This window comes from Mirounga leonina, unplaced genomic scaffold (genome assembly GCF_011800145.1).
Source record: "Mirounga leonina isolate KUSES-001 unplaced genomic scaffold, KU_Mleo_1.0 Mir_260, whole genome shotgun sequence".
Taxonomy (NCBI): Eukaryota; Metazoa; Chordata; class Mammalia; order Carnivora; family Phocidae; genus Mirounga; species Mirounga leonina.
Window position 1 is genome coordinate 493599 of NW_023270642.1, and position 18457 is coordinate 512055.

The 18457-nt window shown below is 39.8% G+C and overlaps 2 protein-coding genes across 3 annotated transcripts in view; one reads left to right on the forward strand and one right to left on the reverse strand.

Annotated features, from left to right (window-relative positions):
• The window catches only part of ITGB1 (integrin subunit beta 1), a 45464-nt gene extending 40009 nt beyond the window's left edge, over nucleotides 1-5455 (reverse strand). For both annotated transcript variants that reach the window (XM_035029529.1, XM_035029528.1), the window contains exon 1: nucleotides 5353-5455. The gene's annotated coding sequence lies outside the window, so the exon portion shown is untranslated. The remainder of the gene's footprint in view (nucleotides 1-5352) is intronic.
• LOC118026606 (translation initiation factor IF-2-like) lies at nucleotides 797-17949 on the forward strand. Its single transcript, XM_035029524.1, has 4 exons — nucleotides 797-862; nucleotides 4670-5087; nucleotides 5186-6000; nucleotides 17591-17949. Exons 1-4 carry the CDS (start codon nucleotides 797-799, stop codon nucleotides 17681-17683), a joined length of 1392 nt encoding a protein of 463 aa, XP_034885415.1. The 3' UTR covers nucleotides 17684-17949.
• Nucleotides 17950-18457: the final 508 nt, after the last annotated feature.

Consider the following 18457-nt stretch of genomic DNA (forward strand, 5'->3'; position numbering starts at 1 on the left):
GCCGTGTTCACTGGCTCTTCATCTCTTCACCAACTACAATAAGCAGAATTAACTACTCCTTTCTTTATGATCCTAAAACATATCCTTAAGTGTCTAGCATAGTAAATGACAAACCTTCAGTTTCAGTGCTGCTTAGTAACATTATTTTATTCAAACTTCTATGGTAACTAACTGTATTCATGTCTGTGAACCACACCAGACTAGAGGGAAGACAAAATTCAGGCCTTCAACAGATACTTGTGCACACACGCAGAGTAGTCAAACAATATTTGCCAAATTACACTGAATTCTGCCTTCTACTTATACTGTCTATCATCTGTATCTTTGTTCATACCATTCCAAGCTCCTTTATAAAGCATTCCAAAACGGTTAAGACAATGCTGATCTTTTTCTCAAAATCTACAGAAAATTATCTGGTATAGCACATAGTGTAAAATATTCTTTGGTATTTGTTATGTTTCCCTAGATTAAACACAACTTGTCCTAACTAGACGACATACTCAACAGCAAAGTTCACGCCTGATCTACAACCACTGAGCACACGGCATTTTTCAGGTACCTGGCACTCTACACTGATGGATTAAAATGAAACATACAACAGAGTTACATCTGTCAAAGAGCTTACAATAATAGATTCAGCTGGTCAACACTGGCAGGTTTTCTTATAGCAATAATTTGGCACAGCACCCATCCTCTCTGGTGATGACACAAGAAAATGGTTGCTCGTGGGAGAAGAGCTGCACTCCACACCGCCTGGGTTGAGCAGTAGCTATCCTTCAACTCAAAGAATGACAGAATGAGGGAAACATACAGACCACTTCTCGATGGTGTAGCTGCAGAAACCAAAGCCCTGGAAGATGAAGTATTCCAGCAAAGGTCACAGAGGAATTCAGTGGCACAGCTTATGCTGAAACCCAGGTTTACCACCTCCTAATCACAACCGTGCTTCTAGTGACGAGTCTAAATGACTAATCAGTCTTTTTGTCTTTACCTCAAATATGTCAGTCACAGGAAAAACTCCTGAAGACCCAGTCATTCACTAAACTGTCACACAAAGGAATTAGGAATTCAGAGAAGAAACTGGGCAGGAAATGCTTTCCTGGATTCCTTTTCCTCCACCCAGCCCTAGACTGTTTATAAGCATTCGCAGGCTTTCTGCCTGGCCCCCTCTCACTCTGCATACTCTCCTTTGGTGTTCTCAGCGGCAGCCCATAGCTTCAACTAACACTTACAGACTTAAGAATTCCAGAATCTGAATCTCCCAACCAGACTTCTTGTTCTGAGCTCCTAAACTGTGTATTCAACTGAGCTCTTAGACAGCTCTACCAATGCCAGTTTTAAAAACACTCGGCGTTATAAATTCATCATTTCCCCTCCCTCGAGTCAACCAATACCACCCCCTTGTGATCATACTGCCTGCCCTGTGAAATGACACCACCTAACCAGAAAACTGTGTCACTCTGGGTTTCTTTCACCTCTCTTACTTTAGACACCAGGTCTCATCAAAATACAGTAGTCCTTGTATCCACACCCAAAGCATCCCCTATACCAATTATCTCCAAAGCTTTTTTATCACTTTTATTACTGAAAAGATTGAGTTAACATATACCCAAAATACGTATTTATTTATAAATTAAAATACACGTACTCCTATAGCAATATAGTAAGATATGAAAAATAATAAAAATTTTAAACTTTAAGTAAGGTTAAAGAATATATATGTATATGTGTGTGTGTGTATATATATATATATGTATATGTGTATGTATATATAATATTAAGCCTCATATTTTCTTCCTTTACTCCAAAGAGTCATTTATACATCCCTGGGGTCCAGGAACCTGCACTTTGGAGACGTATAATGACACTAGTCCAGTAAGTAAAACATATATATGTATATATCTATATGGGTGTGTGTGTGTGTTTATTTAGGTATGTGTAGGTTTATTTAGGTATTCGAAGCCATTTCTTTTTACTCACACACACATATTTCAAGATGATACACACAATTTAGCATATTGCTAAATACAGCTAACCTTACCATCAAAGACCACAAACCAAAAAGTTTAAAGGTAGCTGACTTCCAAAAACCCACTCTATATTATTTTATAAACATAACTCTAAGTCTTACAATTAGCCATTTCTGAAAAGAAGAGAAATTCGTAAGAATATAGTTTGGCTCCTTTTGTACACGGCTCCTGAGGAAGAGATACCACATTTTTTTCACTTACCCACTGAAATATTCTAAGGTTGCTACCGTTCTGGGTTTTGCGGACTGCACCTCCTTTAAACCAAGTACATACTGTAATATTTTTCAGCTTTCTACATCTATAGATACTGCTACCATTTCAGGATCCTCAAGACTGATGCACTCTTCCTTACTCTTATCCCTGTTAACCCATCCCCCTTCACCAAGACTCTCACTACAACAAAAAAGGACAAAAATCCCACAATATATAACCAAAGTTAGAACAGACCTGCTAATACAAAAGATATTTACATATTTGCACAATACAATCCTCTAGGATTCTACCCACAACCTGACGCATCCTAACTTTCCATGCAGAGTGGGGAAATCTAAAATTTAACAAGAGTCCATATAAATCCTCTGATACATTCAGCTTGTTACACATTCAGAAACTGAAAATCTCAGAACTCAGAAGTTCTGCAACTTTGAACAGGCAGGAGATGTTTCACCTCATCATTCCAGCAGTATAGTTAAGAGCAGACCAGTGCACCAACCGAATTATTAAAGAAAAATATTTTCCTGAGGTAGACTATTACACTACTCCCCCCCATGTTGTAAGCCACAATTTATTTGGCAAGAATCTGAACAATAAAGCCATTATGTGGCAAGCATTCCATTAAAACTAGCACATTAAACTGATTAATTCTATTACAAAGTGACCAGATGTCCCCAGAGAAGCTCCTGGAGTTAGGAGTTTATTGATAACAATACAGAACTCCACATTCATTCAGTGATGGAAATTTGGGCCAGATTTTAATTCTACTGACCAGAAAGTTAAGAAAAAAGCCACGTGATTGTTAAAATTACTAAGTCTAGCAATTTTAAATATTGTTGATTCCATACTTTTTCATGTACAGATTGTTGAGGATATTATAAAATAATATAAAATAATCATAATATAGAATTTAGCATTCTTTTAAAAAGAGTCAACAGGGGCGCCTGGGTGGCTCAGTCGTTAACCATCTGCCTTCGGCTCGGGTCATGATCCCAGGGTCCTGGGATGAAGCCGCACTGGGTTCCCTGCTCAACGGGAGGCCTGCTTCTCCCTCTCTCACTCCCCCTGCTTGGGTTCCCTCTCTCGTTGTCTCCTCTGTCAGATAAATAAATAAAATCTTTTAAAAAATAAAATAATAAAATAAAATAAAAAGAGTCAACATTACAAAAACTTTAAATTTTAGGTCTGTGAAGTCAACACAGATGCCTTAATTTGGAGTTGATTTCCTTTCTATTTACAGAAGTATTAACCGCATTCCCTGTCTTTTTAGCTAACATTTTAATAACATCTTCCATTTTATACTGAATTTTAGGATAAATTAATGGCTTTTTCCTCAGAGACCTGTCCCCAAAATACTGATTTGTTTCTTCTGTTTTGTATGCATCACTTCATTATCTTAAGTCATTCATTTAATATTGATCAATGAACTAAAATTATTTAAAAATATGAACAGTGTAGTGGAAACTCTTAAGTCCTATCCCCTCTGCACCTAGATGCCCCCAAATGTAGAACAGGTTAACTTCCATCTAAAGTTTCTTAATCATTTCTAAAAGTGGTCTATTAATATAACCTAAAGGCTGTACGTTAAGAAAGATGTCTAATCAAAATTCATTTCACGTTATTTTTGTACCATCAAAACAACAAAAAATAACAACCCGGTAATTCTACCCACATGAATGCGACCCGAAGAAACCTTGCTAATGATGTTATCAATTACATCCTGAGATTTTTTTTAAAAAATCTTTTTAATATATCAAGAAGAGATGAAAAGGAGTCCTATTTATTGAACATCTACTCGACTCTAAACTGTTTTACGTACTACATTTGATTTTCACAAGTATACTGTAGTTATGGAAGGTTACCTGTGGTTCAAACATGGGCTCTGGCGCTAGACCCCATGGGTTCTCCACTCACTAGCTGGGTGATCACAGGCAAATTATTTATGCGTCCTGTGCCTCAGTTTCTTCATTTGTAAAATGGGGATAAAAATGGCGCCTACCTCACTGTACCGGTTCCAGGATAAAATGAGAAAATACAGGTAAAGTGCCTCGAGCTAAGCATGGCCCACACTGTCGTTACTGTAACAGCTACTTTTATTATTAGTGTGGGTATTCTTGTTCCCATTTTACAGATGAGAAAATGGAAGCCTAAAGAGGGTAATTTGCTAGTGCTAGATTCTGACTCCAAAGCACAAATCTGGTGAAATAAAAATGACTTAGGCATAAAATACTGGTATTCGTAAAACTACAACTGGTTAGGAAGCACAAGAATTTACACGTAGTAAGACGGCACCCGGCGCAGGTCGGGCGCTGAATCCTGCGCAGCGCCCGGGACTCTCACCGCTGAGGGACCCCACACTCCAGGGCGGCCTCATGAACATTACGTGGAAAAACGCACGTATGCCAACACCGCGCTTCTTTTCCTAGCGGCTCCACCGAGCCAACTTTTGTCTGGGCCCAGCCTACAATTCACCCCAGGCTACGGGCCCTGAAGGCGGGGGCCCAACTTCTGGAAGCTGGAAGCGAATTACTCAACTCAACGCTGCTCAAAGGAAAAGCAGCCGGCGACTGGAATGGCAACAAAGGGAAACCGTCAAGGATCGTTCCAAGTCCCAAAGCGTCGAGTCCCGGGGAGGCCTCCACTCGCCTTCTCACCTGCACGCGCCGGAGCCCGGAAACCTGGGCGCCGCGCGGGGTCAGTTCGCGCAACGGAGCCCAGGCCACGGGTCAGGCCAGGCTCCCTATGAATGGCAGGTGTCCCGGAGGCCGGTCGCGGGCCCGGGCCCGGTCCTCCGCCGACCCCCGCCGCGACGTGACAGCGCCCAGGCCCGCGACCCTCCCACTCGCAACGCCCTCGGGCCGCCCGCGCCTGGGGAGGGCAGGAAGGGCCGCGGGAGAAGCCGGGAGCGCGGCCGCCGGCCCGGACTTCCTCTCCGGCCCCAGGGCAGGATTCCGCCCCCACCCCGCCCCGGCCCCGGCGGCCCACCCGGCCCCAAGGTGTTCCCCCCGCCCCACGCGGGGCCCGGCCCGCGGCTGACCGCCCGAGGTCCGGCGGCGCCCAGGAGCCCCGCGGCCGCCGCCCGCCCCGCCCCGCCCCCCAGGGCGCCTACTTTCCCCGGGCGGCGTCCAGGCCCCGGCGCGCTCGGCTCGGGCCTGCTGCTCCGCGGCTCCCGCTCGGCCTCTCCCGTGGGCTGGCGCGGCCTCCCGGCTCTCGGGCGCGGCGGGCGGCGGCGGCTCCTCCTCCTCGGGAGCGGGAGGAGGAGACTCGGCGGCCCGGAGCCGCCTCCCGGCAGGAAACGACGCCCGCGGCACCGCCTCCTCGACGCGGCCGATCCCGCTCCTCAGGCCGCCACCGCCGAGCTCTCCCTCCGGAAACGCATTCCTCGCTGGCCGCGTCAGCCGCGCGGGAGGCGAGGAGGCGGCGGCGGAGGCGGAGGAGGCGGCCGGAAGACCGCGGCCTGGACAAAGGAGTAGGGCGGGAGCGGGGCCCGGGCAGTCGCGGAGGGCGGGGCGTGGGGCCCGGCCGGGCCTTCGCCGTGCCTCAGTTTCCTTTCGCGCCGAGGGAGGGAGGCGTTGGGGTGAGCACCAGTGCCCCGCACGGCCCCGGCGAGCTCTACTGTCCTCCCGCGAGGGGAGCCTGGATGGGCCGTAGGGAACCGGGGGCTGGACTCCTTTTCGGCCTTACGTTCTACTTCCCCAGAGCCACACCCCGCCGTCCCTTTTGCCCAGGATTGTCCCGGCAGCTCCTTCAGTCCCAGGCAAGTGGAGACAGCCACCCACCCGACAGGGCTTCGTGGGGCCCAAAACGTTTAACTGCTGGAAGGGAATTGGCTAAAGCCAGTACTGTTTTCTGGAGTGATAATTTGCTTGACTTGAGTCGGTGAAGGGGTGAAGACAGGAAGGAGGTCGATGCCAAGAAAGATGGGTTTTTAGGAAAGCTTTAGAGAAAAAAACTGGTGATTGAGGGATCTGCTTTTGTTCAATTAATCTGGAGGTCCATTTGTGGGGAACAGGGATAGGAGGCAAAATTCCATCCGTAAGAATATAGTGTCTGTTTCTCTTCACTTTTTTTTAGTAGGTGGAGATGAGGGCTGGAGACGGAACCTTTGAAAGAGAAGGGAAACATTCATTATGAGCATGGCTGGACACATTTTGATAAGAGGATTGAAACTTGTACCACCCAACGTCATACTGAAACCCAGTAATTCAGAATATGCTGCTGGCAGGCTGCCTCCTGTTAACAGAAAACGTTGTGCCCTGCCACCAGGCCAGCCTCAGCACCCTGTTGGGAAGAGAGTTCGAATAGAATTGGTGAAACTGAGAAGTCGTGTTTCACTTGGGGGAAATTAGAAGCTGAGATGCCCACTTGGCTGCCCATTTTAATGAAGAGAAAATAAAATAATCCTACCTGTGGAAAGTTTGCATATTGCTCACCAGCAAAATCAAATCTGTTGGTTAGATCATCTCTAAAGACCTCGAAGAAATGAACATGATTTTTCCCACTTAATGGATGAGGCTAAATGATGTTTCTGTATTAATATATCAATGGTAACGCTGCCACAAGACCTCAACATTCTTGGACTTAAAGAATCTTGGATTCTTGGTTACACCACTGTTCACAATTAGTAGTAAGTGGCCTGGTCTCAATATGAGAGACTGAAGTTCAAAGATAAAGCATAATTGATCTATGCCTGATTCGCACTACATTTCCCTGTGTGTGATTTGAGGAGGCAGTCTTTGCCACCAGGATATTACGAGGTTTAGATTTGTACAACCCTAAGCTAAATTAGTTCAAGGGCAGTTGAATCATCTCTCTAATCCCAGTGTCAAACACTGTTCCAGGACACAGAACAGGGGCTCAGCTAATACTTGATAAATGAGTAAATAGGTCCTTTTGCTCCCTTGGGACCAGGTTGGAACATTTGGCTAAACTGAAGTGTGAATAGCAATTTATGTACAGAAGTCATGAGCCTTGAAAAAGAAACTAAAAATATGTCATCTGAGAAAAGCAGTGATAGGTCAGGAGTATGGCTCTACCTGTGATTTCATATAATTATTAATGGTTAGTTAGCTAACTATAAAATTTATGACTACTTAAAAAAAGAAAAAGGATTCGTCTGTCTTACCGTGCTGAACAGGAAGTCCTAGTAAGCAGGAATAGTGTAAGTCACATTGCTAGATCATATCATGATAGGATATCTATTGGTACCTTAACTTTCAAACGAATTATATTGTACCTATACTGTCTCCCAATTATAAGTAGTCTTCTTCCATCTCATAAGTCATTATGTCTGATAATTAAAAGTTGGCTTTAGTTTTGTCACCATACGTGCCTTGAAATGTATCTCTATTCAGGGTGCCTGGGTGGCACAGTTGGATTAAGCATCCGACTTTTGGTTTCAGGTCAGGTCCTGATCTCAGAGTCATGAGATTGAGCCCCATGTCCAGCTCTGCACTCAGCGCCAGGTCGGCTTGGGTTTCTCTCTCCCACTCCCTCTCCCCTTACCCCTGCCCCCTTTCGCTAAAATAAATAAATCTTAACAAAAGAAAGAAAGAAAGAAAGAAATGTATCTTCATTCACCTACTCTTTTCCAAAGTGAAGTTTCAATGTTGCTCACCCGCAAAGACTTTATTGGATACACAGGTTCCTTTTAATCGGCCTTTAATCCCTACTTCTATGTATAATTAAAGGGTAGGCTTACATAAATGAAAAGAACCACTAATATTTAGTGAGGCACAAAAGAAACTAAAGGTTCTCAGGAACTCGATTATCTCTTTTAAACAGTGGGATCACAGTTTGATTACTGACCTTTAGATCTAGCAGGTTGTATTTAATCCCATGATTATGAAATACAGGATGGGGAGTGAGTCAATTTTGGCTTCAGGAGTGGATAGCTATCTTTCTCTTGCACTTTGAGCAGTCTTGGGACTTACCCTCTCAATATTACCCTGTTCAGTAAGGCACAAATTGCCCTGTGATTGCTTGAAGCCTTTTCAATCTTCGACAGTGGAAACAACCTTAAACAGTATAAACCTTTATGGGTAAATAGTTTAGTATTCATTCATTTTCCAAGTGCAATAAGCATCAGAGGATCCTGTGTGGTTAGAACAAAGGATGAATGTCTGCATTGTAAGACTAGAAGTATACCTAAGACCAAATTTTTCTTGGTGTTGGCCATTGATTGGCACACTCTGGCACAATCCATACCAGATCGCTTTTATTTTTATTTTTTTTTTAAGATTTTATTGATTTATTTGATAGAGAGAGAGAGCATGAGCAAGGGGAGGGGCAGAGGGAGAAACAGACTCTCTGCTAAGCAGGGAGCCCGACGTGGGGCTCGATCCCAGAACCCTGAGACCATGACCACAGCCGAAGGCAGCCGCTTAATCAACTGAGCCACCCAGGCGCTCCCCCACCACATCACTTTTAAATAAGCAGGGAGACTGTGTTCTGGTATGCCCAAGATAGCCAGAGCTTGTTGTCCAAGCATAATTATTAATAGCACCCCTTTCATTCCCAAAAGTACATCCAGATATGAATGATAGATTTTATAGTCATCCAATAAATAAGAATGTCCAGACAATAAGGAATGAGAAATATTTTTAGAAATTCAAAGAGAATGCATAGGGACACATTGAAAATCAAGTTCCAGGTTTATAGGTGAAAACCAATTCTAACATTAATGATAGGGGGAAAATTGTGTGGGGATGAGTGTGCTAAATGAATGCTAAATGAAGGAGTTCCTAATAATGAAAATGCCCTACTAGGAGCTTCAATTGAGGAAAATCTTTGAAAGTAGCCTTGTCGATCAACAAGACTTGTGTTTTAAATACCGTTATAAATGTATGTGATGGCTTCTGAAACAGACTGATTAACAGTGGCTAGGTAAGTCATCAGCTACTTTTCTAAGAACTGTTTCTACAGAGCAACCTAAATATATTTTCCTCATCTGCCACCTCTAGCCACTTAGAACGTAACTCCTTTTTAAACATTAAAAAAGGGACAAAGATGAACAGATGGGGAGAGAAGGAATAAATGATGTCTTATAATACTAATGTGGAAGTGCTTCTTAATCATAAATAACCCCATTTCTTTTCTTAAGAAACTAAAATCCCTCTATTAAAATGTGAATCTGTGTGCTTTGGTTAAAGAAAAAGAAGAAGCCCTGGGAATTAATTGACTTTTAGAAAAACAATAAAAAGTGAGACAGTCCTTCCAGTTCCTTCTCTTTTTTTTGTCTCCAAATAGACAAATAACATGCAAATAATCATATAATGCAGAGAAACTGGAAGTTCTTTTATTTTGGAACTTGTTTTTTTGGCGTGGGGACTTCGATTTCATGAACAATCCTCAATACCCTAATTGTAGAGCAACCATGAAAAATTCAGTTTGCTACAAGGCAGCTACCAACTCTGTATACATTGTCTGTGTCCATGTATTTGACTAGCCAGTCCTGAGACTTTACTCTTTTGCTTATTTAAAAGTAAGGTGGAAAATGTCAGAACGGTCTGGCCTGATTTGCACTGTGTCCCTTATAACTTAGGCTAAGCTATTAAGTCTTTTCCTTTTCTAGATAACAATTGCTGGATTATAGCTTTAAATATGGGTAACTTATGAGTGAGGCCACCTCAACTAGTTCTGCTTCCTGTTTTCCATATATAGTGTCCCCATTTTTCTGTTGCTCAGTCCACAGAGTATTGCCTCCACTGGGTGTGAGCCCTCGCCGCCAGCTTTCAGATGCTGAACATTTTTAAGAGCCCAGAGGGAGCAGTGTTTTTAGGCAGCTCTTTTCAGACACTGAGTTTCTTCAGCTGGAGAAGGGAATGTGCTTTCCCAAATAAGAATGAAGAATATGCCAAATATAAGCAGTTGAATAGCACTGGAGTTATTTTTAGGAACCAGGGTCACTCAGTACGGGAAATGATGGTGCTACCAATGAGCTATGGCAAGTGACTATAACACATCATTTCTTTTTCTCATTTAACTACTTTTGAGTATTGAGAAAATTTGCTAGTTTGAGTTAAGAGTAGCTTGATTTTAGGCCAGATTCATTAGGGAGTGGGAAGGCTAGGTTAGTCAGAAGGTATGTTTGTTTGGTGAGTAAAAGCACCCTCCTCCTCCACATTAATCCCCATAACACACTATCTAAGATAGAGTTGTTGCTGTGTACCTATGTATGGGAAACCACAAATACATGAACCCCTAAAATTGTAGACAGGATTTCACTTACACATATATCTGTATTTTTGCAGGTAATTCTGGTTTTAATGGAATCTTAATCCCCAAACATTAAGAATCAGTATTTTAAGCCCACATATGATCAGTTCCTTTTATAGACCAAGAGCCTAAACAAAAACTTTTTGTTGTTGTCCTGGATTTTTGAGTCAAACACTGATTAGTCTTATCTAAAACATTTTTTTTAAACATCAAATAAGTGTCCAAATATTTTGGTATAACAAGATATTCACTGCAGTATTAGCTAACCTGTAGGAAGTAGAACAGAAAAAGTAAAGTAATTTGTAATCAAACCATACAACTAAAGAGTGTTTGTCTTTAATTTTCAAGGTAAAATAAACTTCAAAGAGAAACTAGAACTTTTTATTTCTTTTTTTAATTTTAATTTTTAAAAAAGATTTTATTTATTTGAGAGAGAGAGCACAGCAGAGGGAGAGGGTGAAGAATACTCCTCGCTGAGCAGGGAGCCTAATTCAGGGTTCAATCCCTTAATCCCAGAACTCCAGGACCATGACCTGAGTAGAAGGCAGGTGCTTAACCCACTGAGCCACCCAGGCACCCCTAGAACTTTTTTTTTTAAAGATTTTATTTATTTGACAGAGAGAGACACAGCGAGAGAGGGAACACAAGCAGGGAGAGTGGGAGAGGGAGAAGCAGGCCTCCTGCCGAGCAGGAAGGCAGACATGCGGCTGGATCCCAGGACCCTGGGATCATGACCTGAGCCGAAGGCAGACGCCTAACGACTGAACCACCCAGGTGTCCCTAGAACTTTTTATTTCAAATCTCCAATATATATACTAGGATTTAAGTGCCTTCAAATTATATCTAAAAATTTTCCTGATCAAAAATGTACATTTTTAATTAGACTGGGAACAATTCAAAATAAATTTTTGTTATATTTCCTAGGAATATTTTCCATATAGCATTCAGAAGAACAATCCCTGTGGCTTTTCTACGTTAGGATTTCTGCATTGTTGTTGGCTGATGTCATAGGCTTTTCGCTCTACGGTGGTAAGAATTCCCTATTTAGAACTGCTATGGCTGCCACATGCCTGAAATGTCAACCAAACTGTTTTTTTTTTTTTTTTTTGTATAGTCAGCTCATTGGCTATGGAAATGAGATACTTCAATTTCACCAGTAGGGAGAAAACATATATAAAAGACATATCTGATAAAGGGCATTTATCCAAAATATATAAAGAACTTTTAAAACATAACAGTAAGAAAACAAGCAACCTGATTAAAAATAGGCCAAAGACCTTAACAGATACCTCACCCAGGGAGATATATAGAAGGCAAATAAGCATATGAAAAGATGTTCCACATCATATGTCATTGGGGAATTGCAAATTACAACAACCAGAACCAACTAGACACCTGTTAGAATAGCCAAAATCCCAACACTGATGACACCAGGTGCTGGCAAGGATATGGAACAACAGGGACTCTCATTCATTGCTAGTGGGAAGATGGTATGGACACTTTGGAAAAACAGTCTGGCAGTTTCCTACAAAGCTACACTTACTCTTACCATATGATCTAGCAATCACACTCCTACGTATCTGACCAGAGGAGGTAAAAACTTATGTCAAGAGAAAAATCTACACACAAATGTTTATAATAGCCCTATTCATAATTGCTAAAACCTGGAAGCAATGAAGATGGCCTCAGTAGGTGAATGGATAAATAAACTGTGGTACATCCAGATGATGCAATATTATTCAATGCTAAAAAGAAATGAGCTATTAAGCCATGAAAAGACATGGAGCAAATTTAAATGCATATTACTAAGTGAAAGAAACCAGTCTAAAAAGTTTACGTCCTGTATGACTCCAGCTATATGACATTCAGAGAAAGGCAAAATTGATTAAATAAATTCTAATATATCCATGGAATATAACAATCAGCAGCTTTAAAAAATAATGCATTGGACCTGAATTTATGGCTATGGAAAGACATTGGATATATATTATGTATGCATCATGAACAAGATGCCGAACATATGTGGCACAATCCCCACTATGAAATAATATTAGTATTATCCACATTATATAGGTAAGGAAATGGAATTGAGAGGTCACATTGAAAAACTAGGAAGTTACAGCACCGAGATTGGAACCCGGGAAGTCTGGCTCTAGAATCCAGATGTTTGTTCATTGCACTTTAATATCTCTGATCCCTTGTGTAATTTTATAGATACATTGTCTGCCCTGTTACATCTCCACTGTGACGAGGCAGGTAAGTCTGTAATTAGCCATGTTCACCAACACCGGCATTTTTAATAATACTGAGGTGACATTTTCACCTCCCTCTATGTCACTTCCTGTTTATCTCTTAACTTATATATATAAATATAAATAATTTAATATATATGAATATAATATTATATTCATATTATATTTATATAAATAATTTAGTACATAATGAATATATATAAATAAATATATCTAAAAGGAAAGGGTGACATGAGATTCCAATTGTTATATATCAATGTAAATAAGCATATAAGCATAGCTAAGATGGTTCAAGCATATAATTCCAAATTTGGTCAGTTACATATTTTTTATTAGAGACCTTATAAGATTCTGCCTTTCTTAAGGGTAGTGGGTATATCTTAAGTGTTTATGTGTCTAACACAGAGCTTTACATATATGATTATATTGCTTCTCTTTACACTTAGGGAAAAATAACCACCCCTCTTCTTTGACCTTATCTTAAACCATCTCCCCTTTGTGCACCGTACTTTAATCACAGTGATCTTCTCTCTGTTCCATGACTTCACCAGGTATGCTCCTCTCTTGGAGTTTTTGTCCTTGTCATTCTCTCTTTGAAATGCTTGCTCTTCATATGTCTACTTCCTTCTTATCAATCAGATCTCAGCTTAACTATGACTTCTTTAGAAGGCCTTCCCTATCTTCCAATCTAAAATAGTTCCCCTCTCTGTCACATTGCCATATTTTAATTCTCTGCAAGGCACCGGTTACTATCTGATATTTTTCTATTCATTTTTTCTTTGATTATTTTCTATCTTCCTCCACTAAAGTGCAAACTCCATGAGAGCAGCTACTTTGTGTTCCCCCCCTCCAAGTTCCCAGAAGTACCTGACACATGTAGAGAGCAAACAATAGTTATTGAATGAATGAGTAAACACGTGTTCACTATTACTTAACAACAAATATGATGGTTATTTCAATACCTTGTGAAGATTACAAAGTAACATTAAAGTAACACCTTAGAAAGCAGTTAGTTAGTGTAACTTTCATTCTTAATCTTGCTCTTTAAAACATTCCATTTAATTCATAAAAACATGCAGCAAACTAGGAATAGAAGGAAATTACCTCAAAATGAAGGCAACAGCCAACATCATACTTAATGGTGAAAGACAAAGCTTTTCCTCTAAGGCCACAAGATAAGGATGCCCATTTCCACCACTTCTATTCAACACAGTACTGGAAGTTCTATACAGAATAATTAAGCAAGAAAAAGAAACAAATGCATCCAAAACAAAAGGAAGAAGTGAAATTATGATTGTTTGAAGAAGATATGATCTGATTTGTAGAAAACTCTATAAAGATTACACACACACACACACATAAACACACGCATGCACACACACGCAAAACCTGTTAGAACTACAAATAAATTCAGCAAAATTGTGGGGTACAAAATCAATACACAAAAATCAGTTGTATGTGCATACATCAATCCATAAAAGGAAATTTAAAAATCAATTCCATTTACGATAGCATTAAAAAGAATGAACTAGGGGTGCCTGGGTGGCTCAGTGGTTAAGCATCTGCCTTCAGCTCAGGTCATGATCCCAGGGTCCTGGGATCGAGCCCTGTATCAGGCTCCCTGCTCGGTGGGAAGCCTGCTTCTCCCTCTCCCATTCCTCCTGCCTGTGTTCTCTCTCTCACTGTGTCTCTCTCTGTCGAATAAATAAATAAAATCTTTAAAAATAAAATAAAATAAAAAGAACTACTTAGGAGTAAGTTTAATCTAAGGAGGTGAAAGACTTATACACTGAAAACTATAAAAGATTGCTGAAAGAAATTAAGGAAGACACAAATAAATTTAAAAACATCCCATGTTCATGGATTGGAAGACTTAATATTGTTAGGATGTCAACCCAAAGCAATCTATAGATTCAATGCAATCTCTATCAAAATCCCGATGGCATTTTTTTATAGAAATAGAAAAACTCATCCTAAAATCATATTGAATCTCAAGGGACTCTGAATAGCCTAAACAACCTTGAAAAAGAAGAACAAATTTGGAGGTCTCAAACTTCCTGATTTCAAAGCTGTAGTAATCAAAACAATGTGGTACTGGCATAAAGACAGACATATAGACCAATGGAACAGACTAGAGAACCCATAAGTCCTAACATACATGGTCAAATGATTTTTGACAAGGGTGCCAAGACCATTCTTGGAGAATGGAACAGTATCTTCAACAAATAGTATTTGGAAAACTGGATATCCACTTGCAAAAGAATGAAGTTGGATCCTTACTTTACACTATATAAAAAAATAACTCAAGGGGTGCCTGTTGGCTCAGTCAGTTAAGCGTCTGACTCTTGGCTTCAGCTCAGGTCATGATCTCAGGGTCCTAGGATCAAGCCCCATATCAGCCTCTGGGCTCAGTGCGGAGTCTGCTTGTCCGTTTCCCTCACCTTCTGCTCCTCCCCTGCTCACACTCTCTCGCTCAAATAAATAAATAAAATCTTAAAAAAAAAAAAACACCTCAAAATGGATCAAAGACCCGTAAACATAAGACCCAAAACTATAAAACTCTTAGAAGAACACATGGGGGGGCGCCTGGGTGGCTCAGTCATTAAGCGTCTGCCTTCAGCTCAGGTCATGATCCCAGGGTCCTGGGATCGAGTCCCACATCAGGCGCCCTGCTCCGCAGGAAGCCTGCTTCTCCCTCTCCCACTCCCCCTGCTTGTGTTCCTGCTCTCGCTATGTCTCTCTCTGTCAAATAAATAAATAAAATCTTTAAAAAAAAAAAAAGAAGAAGAAGAACACATAGGGGGAAATCTTCATGACACTGGATTTGGCAAGTACTGTTTGGACCAAAACAAACAAACAAAAAAACAAAACCACAGGCAACAAGAGTAAAAAAATACATCAATATTAAAAACTGTGCATCAAAGGACACAATCAGCAGGATGAAAGGCAACCTATGGAATGAGAGAAAATATTTGCAAATCATATTATCTGATAAGGGAGTAATATTCAGAATATATAAAGAACTTCCACAACTCAACAACAATAAAAACAAACCAATAAAAAATGGACAAAGAACTCAAATAAACATTTCTCCAAAGAAGTTATACAAATGGCCAATAAACATATGAAAAAATGTTCAACATCATAATCATTAAGGAAATGTAAATCAAAACCACAATGAGATACCACCATATAACCACTAGAATGTCTACTATTAAAAAGGGAAAAGAAAACTATTGGCAAGGATGTGGAGAAATTAGAAACTTTGTGACTATTGACAGGAATGTAAAATGGCACAGCTGCTATGGAAAAAGATGGAAGTTCCTAAAAATATGGAAAAAAGAATTACCATATGATTCAGCAATTCCACTTCTAGGTATACCTCTATACCTAAAGGAACTGAGAGCAGAGTCTCCAAAAGATATTTGTACACCTATGTTAAAAGCAGCATTATCACAACAGGCAAATGGGGAAGCAACCCAACTATCCATTGGTGAATGAATCGATAAACAAAATATGGTACAAAATACAATGGGAATATTATTCAGTCTTAAAAAGGAGAGAATTCTGACACATGCTACAACACAGAGAACCTGAGGGACATCATGCTAAGTGAAATAAGACAATCACAAAAAAGACAACTATTGTATGATTCCACTTGTTTGATGTACCTAGAGTAGTAAAATTTATGACACAGAAAGGAGAAATGTGGTTGCCAGGGGCTAAGGGTCTGGGAGAATGGGGAGTTGTAAATAACAACAAATGAGTATAGAGTTTCAGTTTTGCAAGATGAAGAGTGTTCCGGAGATTGGTTATGGAGCTATGTGAATGTACTTAATATCGTTGAACTATGCACTTAAAAACAGTTAAAATGACCAATTTTATGTTATGTGTATTTTACCAACCACAATTTTTCTTAAAATGTGTATTTCCTAGTTCAATACACTGGAAAGACCTAGAAATAGTAATAATTTAGAAACAATGAATATTCCTGGTCCAAATTGTGGTCTACTAGAAATTCCCCACCAATTCCCTAATTGGGAAATGATTGGAAAATGACTGATTACAAACCTGAAATAGAAAATATATGAGATGGATTGAGACTGTGTGTGTGTGGGCATGCACATTCACCAGAAACCAAAGAAACTATCAATGATGAATTTGGTTATATCAAAAGGACATAGCCAGATTGAAAAGATCCTTTGAACTGTCCAAGATGGGACAATTTGAACCCCTAAAAGAAAAAGTGACTACACTTGATTCAAACACATTGAATTTATAAAAATTTATGAGTTCATTATTTTTAAGAAAGAAAAAACAGAAAAGTTAAATTTAAAAAATGAACAAACAACAATTTAAAAAAAGGAAAAGAAAAAAGAAATTGTCTGTTATCACCATTGGAGGTGGCCAGAGAACTAACTTCTTAGTCTGGAAACTGGTAATTAGGAAAGAGTTCAGCATTTATCTTACCTTTCCTGTATAAATTAATTAGCAAAGTATCTAAATTGATGTATTTGATTATGCAAAGCTCTTTTTTAAAGAAGAATTACAGCCAAAAGGAATGATAAAAATAGAAAAGACAAGAAGAATCATAAAAGTAGAAAACTACTATTTGGCAATCTCCAATGAAATAATTGAGTCTTCTAAGAACCATTAGGGTAAAATTCGATGGAGAGCTACACAATAGGAGGACTGATTGCTTTCCTCTGAACTCGAGGTCCATCTTAGCATCACTAAAAGTGTATCAACCAGACACATGCTCCTCAGTGTGAGGCACTATGAAGTACAAAACACTATCTGTACAATATTTATGCAAAAAAAAAAGGAAAGAAAAAGAAAACAAAGCAGAATCTAATCACATTTAGATCTTAATTTCAGATAACAGGAAATACAGGGGAGAGAAGAACAATTGAATTGACACCACAAGAAAGCATTGAAAAGCCCAGAACGTGGGATACTCTACAGGACTGACCTGGTTTTTATAAGTGAAGATCTTGGAAAGAAAACCTGAAGAAGAGAAGTGATTTAAGAGATGTAAGTATCAAATGCAGAGTGGAACTTATTTGGATCCTGATTTGAACAAACCAAGTATAAAAAGATATTTATGAGATAATTGGGGGAACTTTGACTATGGACTGAGGATTATATTAAGGAATTAATATTTCCTTTGATGGCGTGATACTGGTGTTGTGATTATGTAAGAAAATATTCTTATTTTTCAGAGAAATATTTCAGAGTGACATGATATGAAAAAATGGTGAAATAGTAGGATATCTCAGGGATTTGTTTTAAAATAAAGAAAAAAAAGAAAAATATGGATGAAGTAAGCATGAGAAAAGGTAGTAATTATTGAACTAAGGTGGTACACATATTATTATTCATAATATTAGGCTCTGCTTTTGTGTCTGTTAATAAATTTGGAGTTAAAATTTTTATGTATTACAAATGCTATATTGTTAAATTAAAAAAAATAATTACACCATTTCAACAAATGAAATTCCCTTTATTTTCCTGGAGTTCCTTCTTTTTTTTTTTTTTTTTTTTTAAGATTTTATTTGTTTATTTGAGAGAAAGAGAGAGCACAAGCAGGGGGAGCAGGAGAAGGAGAAGGGTCAGCAAGGAGCCTGACATGGGACTCTATCCCAAAACCCTGGGATCATGACCTGAGCTGAAGGCAGATGCTTAACTGAGTGAGCCACCCAAGCACCCCTTGGATTTCCTTCTAATCTTATTCTAACTTTATAC

Bases quoted from the DNA above. Each gene is read 5' to 3' on its own strand.
- LOC118026606 (XM_035029524.1), top strand. From the start codon at position 797: ATGAGGGAAACATACAGACCACTTCTCGATGGTGTAGCTGCAGAAACC. The intron at 5,088-5,185 runs GCAACGCCCTCG...CTCCGGCCCCAG, and splicing joins GGCCCGCGACCCTCCCACTC to GGCAGGATTCCGCCCCCACC. The intron at 6,001-17,590 runs GCAAGTGGAGAC...TCTTAATTTCAG, and splicing joins GGCAGCTCCTTCAGTCCCAG to ATAACAGGAAATACAGGGGA.